At 37.7% G+C, this 9,674-nt stretch overlaps 1 protein-coding gene and 1 pseudogene across 1 annotated transcript; one reads left to right on the top strand and one right to left on the bottom strand.

Annotated features, from left to right (window-relative positions):
• Positions 1 to 1,608: 1,608 nt before the first annotated feature.
• Positions 1,609 to 2,550, bottom strand: LOC106010434 (cyclin-G1-like; annotated as a pseudogene).
• A 3,989-nt stretch (positions 2,551 to 6,539) lies between these two features.
• Positions 6,540 to 9,278, top strand: LOC101716889 (olfactory receptor 1468). Its single transcript, XM_087191637.1, has one exon. The coding sequence runs from the start codon at positions 7,817 to 7,819 to the stop codon at positions 8,756 to 8,758; it is 942 nt and encodes a 313-aa protein (XP_087047763.1). The 5' UTR covers positions 6,540 to 7,816; the 3' UTR covers positions 8,759 to 9,278.
• The last annotated feature ends 396 nt before the right edge of the window (positions 9,279 to 9,674 follow it).

Raw genomic sequence — 9,674 nt, 5'->3', positions numbered from 1 at the left:
GTCTGTATTTTGGCTTAATACAAAATGTTTTAAAATTTAAATGTAATTCCCATATAGCAATAACATTCTTATCTCTGAACTATTACTTGCATTATGGGTGCCAACAAACCATTACATTATTTAGAATATAACCTTTATTATGCCTTAAAAAAGTGCATGTGTGAAATGTTGGTTTTGATGTAAACCTCATAATTTAAATTTTAACATTTAAATTAAGTAGGTTACCATTTTCCAAATCACCTAAATATAATATATTGTTCCAGTATAGAAAGTTAAATTAATGTTAGAAATGAAGATTCACAGTTCACCTTTTCAGGCTTGTATTGTTTCACATTTATGCCTTTAGCTTTACAGATTAATTCAAATCTGAACAATCTTGCTGCAGCATTATATTAATGAGGCAGTTTTCCAAAGATGGAGAACATCATACTAATCTAGGTGTGATGTTTTGAGGGATCATAATTTATTTTGTTTTTTGTTTTCTTTTTGTTACCAGGGATCTAACTCAGGCCCTTGTGCTTGTGAGGCAGGCGATGGCACCACAGAGCTAAATCTCTGGCCCAAGGGTTCACAATTTAAATCAATTATAACATTATGGAATCCATAGTTCAGGGTTGTGGAGAAAGGCTTCAAAGAAATTTTTTTGTTGCTGCAATAATACTATTTATGTAAAGAACAAAAACCCCCAACTTATCAAAAGTTTATCTAAATACTACTAGCTGTTAAAAGTAAATTTTTCATGCCTAAGTTTCATAATCATATGTGGATGGATGTATTAAATATTAACATTCAGTTTTGAGCAGGAAAAGAGAAATCATTACTGGAAGTTAATAAATTTAGATGGCAAGAACATACAGAATATATGCAGTGACTGAATTTATGTTTTTTATGAATATAATTACTTTCTATTATTCCAATTGTAATAGTAGTATATTGAGACATACTGGCAATTTTCAGAAACCCAAAAGCGATCATCTGCTTTGCATTACTTTTTCTTTAGGTGTAACATTCAAGTTCATAATGATTCTGCTTATAAGCTAACAGTCTCCAATGAGTTCATATATGGATCAAACTTTTGGTCCTATTATAACTTTAAATGAGCTAGAGCTTAGGGCTACAGTTAGCAAAATGCAATTAAAAAAGCATTACTTCAGCACTACCTTAAAAATTCAGATTATTAAAGAGGATGTTTTCTAAGCTGCTAATTTAATGAAATAGTTAACATATGTAACAGAGATTGGAAATTCCTAAGGTTTTTTTTTTTTTTTAAGTTTTTGGAGACAGGGTCTCACTATGTAATTTAGGCTGAACTTGAACTCACTATGTAGCCCAGTCTGGCCTGAAACTCATATGATGATCCTCCTGCCTCAGCATCCCAAGTACTAGGATTACAGGCATGCACCACCATGCCCAGCCCTTAGGGTACTGTACCTTATATATATAGCAAATGCCTTCAAGTATTAGCTGACTAGATTGGTGATACCAGTTTTTCCCTTTTGCTATTCCAAGTCCAGTTGGTTTATTTTGAAGATAATCTTTCAATACTTCAATTGTAGAAGAAAATTATACAATTTTCTCTATACAGAGAATAACAACCAAAATTACCAATTAAGAAACCATTTCAGGAATTGTTGGAAAGTGAGTTATTCTATAGTAACTATGCTTCAGTTGCTGTGCAGTACACCCAGAAACAATCCACTTCAACTTCTGACCATTTGGTTTGGAACACTTGTTTGATAAATATTCAGTTAAACACTTGGAATATTCAGTTAAACTCTTGCTGGAAGGTCAGATCTCTGCCATTTATCTTGGAATGTTTCTGGAGACATTCTACTCCTTCTGTTAACTCTACACACTTCTGTGCTTGGATCTCCAATGCAATGATAGATAAGGCCAACACAGAAGGCTTTGCTTTAGAAAATAGGATCCTGCAGTGACATGCCTTAAGCTGAGCTTCTAGTCTTTCAAAACTTAGGCTATTTTTCCTTTCAAATCGCAAGCTCTCCTGAATGAGAGAATAATAGAGTTGTAGAAATTGAAAGGCAGTGGTAGCTTTGACTTTCCAACACAGTACAATACAATCTTTTCCGTTCGCATCAAATCTGAAACCGTGAACCAATACTGACTTATTCAGATCAAGTCAGTTGCCAATGGGACATTTCTTTCCTCTTCTATTGATTTTACAGCCAAATAAAAGCAGCTGAGTCCAACACACTCAAGGTGCTTGAGCTGTACCTTCATTTTAGACAGGAATCTGTCCAGTAAATTCACAGCTAGAGAAAATGTTTCCGTAGCAAAGCCGAAGAACTGAGTTAGACTAAGAAGATCTTTCCCTTCAAGGTTCCTCACAATCTTGTAGTCATTCTGAGGCCATTATCATGTGCAGATTCAATTAGTCTCAAGCCACAGACCTTTGGCTGACATCTGGCCTCCTGTTCCAACAGGGTATTCAGCTGGTGTAGCAGTTTCTTGGAGTCCGTTGTTGTCAGGACTTCTATCATCTTGCTAGAGACTGCGGCTCCTCGGCGTGACCACCCTCCCTGCGCCTGCTCTCACCTCACCCCGCGGTATCGGATACGAGAGGCCTAGGAGGCGAGGACACTCGAGGGCAGGAGGGGAGAGGCCCGGGGAGGGAGAACTGTCCTGGGTGGAAGTCTCCACAGCACAGCTGAGACTACACCGCCCTCCTCCTGGTCGGACCACTGCGCAAGTTCCAATATTCTTGAACATAGACGCAAAACTCTTCAACAAAGTACTAGGAAGCTCAATTCAACAGCATATTAAAAGGACCATTCATCATGATCAAGTGAGATTTATCTCTGGGATGCAAGGATTGTTCAACATTTGCAAATCAATAATGTGATACAACTCATTAAGAAAATGAAGGCCAAAAACCATTATGATCATCTCAGTTGATGCAGAAACAGCACTTGAAAAGATCCAACATGTTTTCAAGATGAAAAACTCAATTAGGAATAGAAAAGTGTACCTCAACACTGTATTGTACAAATATGACAAATCCACAGTAATACTGAACAGAAAAAAGTTTAAAACTTTTCCTCTAAGACCCAGAACAAGAAAAAGATGCCCCCTGTTTTTACTCCAGTGTTCTAAACAGTACGGTATGTCGTAGAAATTAGGAGGAAAAAGAGGCATCCTAATTGTAAGAGAAGTCAAATTATCCCTGTTTGTATATGATATAACCTTATATAGTGAAATTCCTAAAGATTCCACATATACACAAACAGTTTGTTAGAACTGATAAATTCACTGAATTTGTAGTAAGAAAAATTAATACACAAAAATCAGTAGCACTTTTATATTAAGGACAGAATTTTCAAAACAGAACTGAGAACAATCCCACATACAGTGGCCAAAATCTCCCTTAGAAATAAATCTAATCAAGAAATTGAAAGACCTGTTCACTGAAAAGTATAAAATATTTATAAAAGACACAAAAACTAAAAGATGCAATAAAATGATAGAAGGTTCGCATTTGGAAGAATTAATATTGTTAAATGCTCACAGTACCCAGATAATACACAGATTCAATGCATTTCCTACAAAAATTATAACATCATTTTTCATATGACTATAAAAATCTTATAATTCACAAGGAGCCACAGAAAAACCTTGAATAGTCAAAGCAATCATTAGCATAAAGGAAATAGTTGGAGGCATCACACTACATTAATTTCAAACTATATTATAAAGTAATAGTCATAAAACAATATGGCTGGTCATGGTGGTGCATGCGCGTAATCCCAGCACTCAGAAGGCTGAGGCAGGGGGATCACCAATAGTTCAAGGCTAGCCTGGGCTACATAGTGAATTGAAGGCCAGCCTGGACTATAAATCAAGACCCTATCTAAAAAAACAAAACAAAACAAAAAAATACACCCTCAAATAAAATAAAAAACAGCATGACACTGGCATAAAAATAGATACATAAACTAATGGACCAAAATAGCTCAGAAAGGAATCTACACATCTATGAATATTGATATTTGGCAAAGATGCCAAGAATATACAATGGGAAAAGGGCAGTCTCTTAAATAAATGGTGCTGGGAAAAGTGGACATACATAAGCTAAAAGTGAAATTAGACACTTATCTCACTTTGTAGCCCAAAATGAACTAAAAATGTATTATCATTTCATTTACTGCTGAAAATTAATTATTATTTCAATTATACATATTGATGGCATACTGTGTGAATACAATACATGTATACAATATGTAATGATAAAATAAGGGTGAATAGCATTTCCATTTCTTTCAATATTAAAAATTTCAAAATAGCACAATGACTGTACATATTTATGGACTACACTTTAATGTTTCAAAATTTGTACACAATGTATACTGATCAATTCAGAGTGATTTACATTTCAATTTTCTTATCATTATTTTGTGTTTGGAGCTTTCACCCTGAAAGCGGGGTCACTGAAATCTGATCCTTGTTAGCAGTATGTTTATCTCTCCCAGGATCCATTTATAGGGAGTTGTATTGTAGTGAGAGAGACGCCACGTGGAATCTTTTCCAAGTATGTGTCTTTCATGGCGATACTCTGCTTCAAAACCACTGATGGCTTCTTGTGTAAACCTTTTTACTCCTAAGATATTTTGAATCATTCAAAGTCTGGCATTTGATGTCTTTTATGTCTTTTATGTTTTCTCTAACCGTGCTTCTTTACCTCCAAAAATGTAGCATCCACCAAGACAGGACTACTGTCCACTTCCTAACAGGCAAGATTAAGCATCTATCCCTGAGCTTCTCTCTACCCTCACATTCCCCAGAAATAGTCAGGCGTGATAAGTGGTTATAATCAGCCACCACTAGAGGACTCAGAGAATTTTTCTTAGGGAGGTTCTGGGTAATTATTTTGTTTTTAATGAATTCCTCCAAGATCTAGACTCCTCCGGGATGCAGAGCCTTTAGGCCCAGGGATGTGTAGAATGAGAAATGTGAGTAGGGGTGATGCAGACATAGGTGATAACTACAGCCGGTGTTACTTCCTATGCCTAGAAGAAGAGAAGGGAGCAGGATCTCTGGTCAAGGCTCTGGATTCACCCTCAGCCCATCTGGGTAAGTTGGCAAGAGGGAGAATGAACTGGTGCCTTAGTGCCCTTCCAACTTGAGGGTCTTCATTTCCCAGATTGTATGATGTTCTGCACAATACTTTTTCATATGTGATAACTTTTCTTTTCTCCATTGCTATCTCCCAAGACTTCTCCATGCTGTGAAATATTCTCATTGATGTTCAGCACTTTATAATATTTATCAATGTTTATTAATGATAACATTCATTAATATTATGATGTAATGTATTTTCCCAAGATTACATCATTTCAACATAATGATGCCTCTGTGAGAGTTGTCATTTAATAGAGAGGTCCTTAATTTCTGTTGATGTAATTGAATTATTGAAGGAGCTTCAATATGTTTTGGACATATCTCCTCCAAGATATTTTGGTCACATGTTTTGGGGGATGGCAAATCTGTTTTGCAATCCTCCTACTCCAAGTATGGTCCACTGACAAGCTGAGTTAGCATCACCAAATGTAAAAACTGAACTTTTAAAATGTAGAATTTTAGGCCCCCCACCAGTCCTACTGAATCAAAATCAGCATTTAACAGAGTAACCACGTGCTTCTGTGTAAGTTAAGTTTTGGAAGTTCTGCCGCTCGTGATTCCTGTGTGTAGTCCTGACTGCAAACTACACAGGTGTGAGGTGAGGAAGGTGAGAGGCACCATTTGCAGGAGGACTGAAGCTCATGTGCTTGATCAGAGTCACCCTCTGAAAGTAATGTCTCTGTGGTTTGTGATTCCTATTAAGACCCTAGATGCCAGCGATGAGTCCCACTCATTTCCAAAGGAAGCAACATTCTGAGAAATCAAATGTATAAAATTTCACTGATGCTTTTCCCAACTGAAATACCAGCATGCTTTCTCCAAAATTTAAAAACTCCTGTTGTAGCTAGATCAAACACCATCAGCAGGGAGAAAATTCCAGTAATTGCACTCAGTCATGTCTGTTTTGTTGAGGAAATTCCAAAGACCTAATGTCCTTTTTCATTTTTCTTAACAATGAGTTATGGATTTCTGGAGACAAATTGGGGTGAGGTCTCAGAGGTAGAAATTATTTTCATTCCTTCCTATCTCCCCAAATTACTAAACCTGTCAGATTAGTTTTTCATATCAATACCATCAATACAAGGGAAAATATCAGCGTGGCCTTGCATAAAGGGTAATCTGATTGTCTGTTTTGGATGAAGAGTAGTATGACTGGGCCATCTAGTATTTTTTATAATGGGTCTGAAGTTACATCCTGATATTCTACAACAAAGTGTCAAAAGCTAGTGCTGCAAGCTTCAGGCTTGTGAGTCCTTCTGGGAAGATATAGTTAGGAGTCATTATTATAACTTAAGGGGGAGTTTTCTGCCTTTAAATTTTGCTGTGTTTCAGCCTGGAAGGTAGCTAATAAATATTCCACTGACCACATCCAGGCATTATGCCATATACGGACCATGGTGCAGTTAAAGACAGACATGGCCTTTCTTGCATGTAGTTTCCAATGTGACAGGGAAGTCAGCTGGAAGCAAGTAAGCAAGGGCATTGAGTACTATGAGATGAGCACATGATGCTGTGGGAACATAGCAGCAGGTCTCCATATAAGGAGATAGGGAAGATTTAGTTGTGAAAGTGACATGTAATATACCTGAAGAATAAGTAGGGGGAAGCCAGGTGGAGAGGGAGCAGAGGGAAGATGGGGCTAGGCAAGAAGAACAGTAAGTGTGGAAGGCTGGAGTCAAAAATTATAATCTTTACTCCCAGTGTTTCTGGAGAAGGAGATGAAAGGGTCATTGCAGGGCTAGATGAGACTGTGGAGGTAGACAAGGGACAGATCATGCAGCACTTATTTTCTTTTGTGCCCTTAGAAGGAATTTTGTCTTTATCTGAGGCATAGCGAGCACTCATGAAATTTTCAGCCAGAACATTGTGATCAAATTTTAATTATAGATTGCCACAGTATGGCAAGACTGAAGGAGAGTAAACATAGCAGCAGTGAGGTGAAATAATATATTCTTCCAGTAATCCACACAAAATAGTGTCAGCCTGGTCCAGATCATAGCAGTTTGGATACACAGTTGGAGTTGTGGAATGAGATTTAGGATTAGCTAGAGTACGTGTTGATGGTGAGGGAAATGAGTAGATGAAAGAAAAACCTTAGCCTTACTCGAGCCTGTATTGTTTTTGATGAGATATGAGTGACTGAAGGAGTGGATTGGAAGAAGGGAAGGGTGAGTCATGATTTCATTTAGGGTATGTTGAGATGAAGATGGGAATGATGTGAAGACAGAAGTTCATCCATGTGGTTTAGATGGTAATGAAAGCCACACGAGTAGGCAAACTCTCTCAGGGCTGTATCTATATGATAATGACCATGTTAGGAAAAAGCTCAGCAAATAGTGATATATATGATGTTAGTGGAGAAACAAATTACAGTTATTCAGAACTGAAGTATCAGGAGTACCAGTGTGGTCCCTCAAAAGCTAATCCACGGGAGTGTTTTGGAAGGTGTGGGGAAATGCCAATATCATTACATCGTATTAGAAGAGATGAAATTAAGTCTGAGAGGTAGCTTGGATTTAGTGAAATGACAAATGATTATAGAGATTGTTGCTTCAGATACTGAGGGTGGGATAAATTATTGCAGAACATTTAGGAGACCGTGTATCATAGACTGATGTTCATTTTTATTTGGATTTTAAGAGACCCTATTATTTTCTCTTAAAGATGCTGGAGACAGAGCATGAAAGGAAAGAATCAAACTATGTTCTCAGAGTTCCTCCTCCTGGGTGTGCCTATCCAGCCAGAGTATGAACACCTGTTCTATGCCTTATTCCTCTCCATGTATCTTACCACCGTCCTGGGGAACCTCCTCATCATCGTCCTCATTCAACTGGACTCTCATCTCCACACACCCATGTATTCTTTTCTCAGCAACCTGTCCTTTTCTGATCTCTGCTTTTCCTCTGTCACAATGCCCAAGTTACTGAAGAACATGCAGAGTCAAGTCCCATCCATTCCCTATGCAGGCTGCCTGGCCCAAATGTACTTCTTCTTGCTCTTTGGAGACTTGGAGAGCTTCCTGCTTGTAGTCATGGCCTATGACCGCTATGTGGCCATCTGCTTCCCCCTGCACTACACCAGCATCATGAGCCCCAAGCTCTGTGTGTGCCTGGTGGTGCTATCCTGGGTGCTGACCACGTTCCATGCCCTGTTGCACACCCTGCTCATGGCCAGATTGTCTTTCTGTGGGGACAATGTGATCCCCCACTTCTTCTGTGACATGTCTGCACTGCTGAAGCTGGCATGCTCTGACACCAGTATAAATGAATTGGTGATATTTATCACGGGAGGCATCATTCTCATCATTCCATTTGTACTCGTTATTGTTTCCTATGCACGAATTGTGTCCTCCATTCTCAAGGTCCCTTCTGCTCGACAGATCCGTAAAGCTTTCTCCACCTGTGGTTCTCACCTCTCTGTGGTGTCACTGTTCTATGGGACAGTCATTGGCCTCTACTTATGTCCATCAGCTAAGAATTCTACTATGAAGGAGACAGTCATGGCTCTGATGTACACGGTGGTGACTCCCATGCTGAACCCTTTCATCTACAGCCTGAGGAACAGAGACATGAAGGAAGCCCTGGGAAGAGTCATTTGTAAGAAAATTTGTTTCTGTCCATGATAGTAATATTTGTAACTATTATATAATTTTCCAGTAGATATATTGATTTCTAAATATCATTCTTGACCTTTTTTCTTGCAGGCAAAATATTACATAAATGTCCAATAAGTAAAACATCTCAAGTGAAGATGTGTAGTTGATGTAGGAAGGTGTTCTCAGGGACATACTAGGAAGGTTTTCCTATTTCCTAATTCCAAGTGACCCTGAGCAAGCTTAATGTAAAAGATTTTAGCTGAGTTTTTCACACGAGAGAGGCAATGAGATATTTACACACGTGTATCCAATTTATTTCACTTAAGAGTATGGTGTCAAGGAACAAAATGTATGATAGATAACGTGAAATAGGAAGAAGTTTTTCAAAAGGAAGGGGGAAAAGAAGGAAGGGAAAATACTGAGAAAAGGAAAAAATGGAAACAAAGCCTTTGTAAATAAAGAGGGGAGGCATGGAAGGAGGGTTGAAGGGAAGATATACCATGTACCAGTACAAACTCCCTATGATGAATGTGATCATTATGTATATTTAAATTGTACCAATAAAGTTAATTTAAACAGATTTTAGTTGCAATCTGCCTGTAGATGTTAAACAAGTAAATTGTTATGTATTATCTTTCAAAATCACTTTTTATTGATATTCTGTCCTCTCTTGCCAATACTAATTCCGAAATATTTATTTCCTACTCCTTATTCTAATCTACACAATTAACTATTGAATAAAATACCTCTTTCTGAGTGTTTCCATCATTCCATCTTTTAACTTTTTTGTACTTTTTTATTTCAATGTTTAAATTTTTTTGGTAAAACCTGACTTTAGCCTAAAATGAACTTTCAACTTTCTTTGTTATAATAGTTTAATTTGAATTTTTGTGTGTTTAATTTAAATCGTATCTGGGGGCCCAGAAGTTGTCCCCTGACGCAT

This window comes from Heterocephalus glaber, unplaced genomic scaffold (assembly GCF_053883595.1).
Source record: "Heterocephalus glaber isolate CG9 unplaced genomic scaffold, H.glaber_assembly_v1.0 deba00001564, whole genome shotgun sequence".
NCBI lineage: Eukaryota > Metazoa > Chordata > Mammalia > Rodentia > Bathyergidae > Heterocephalus > Heterocephalus glaber.
Note: the sequence above shows the minus strand (reverse complement) of the source record. Positions and strands in the feature narration are given on the sequence as shown.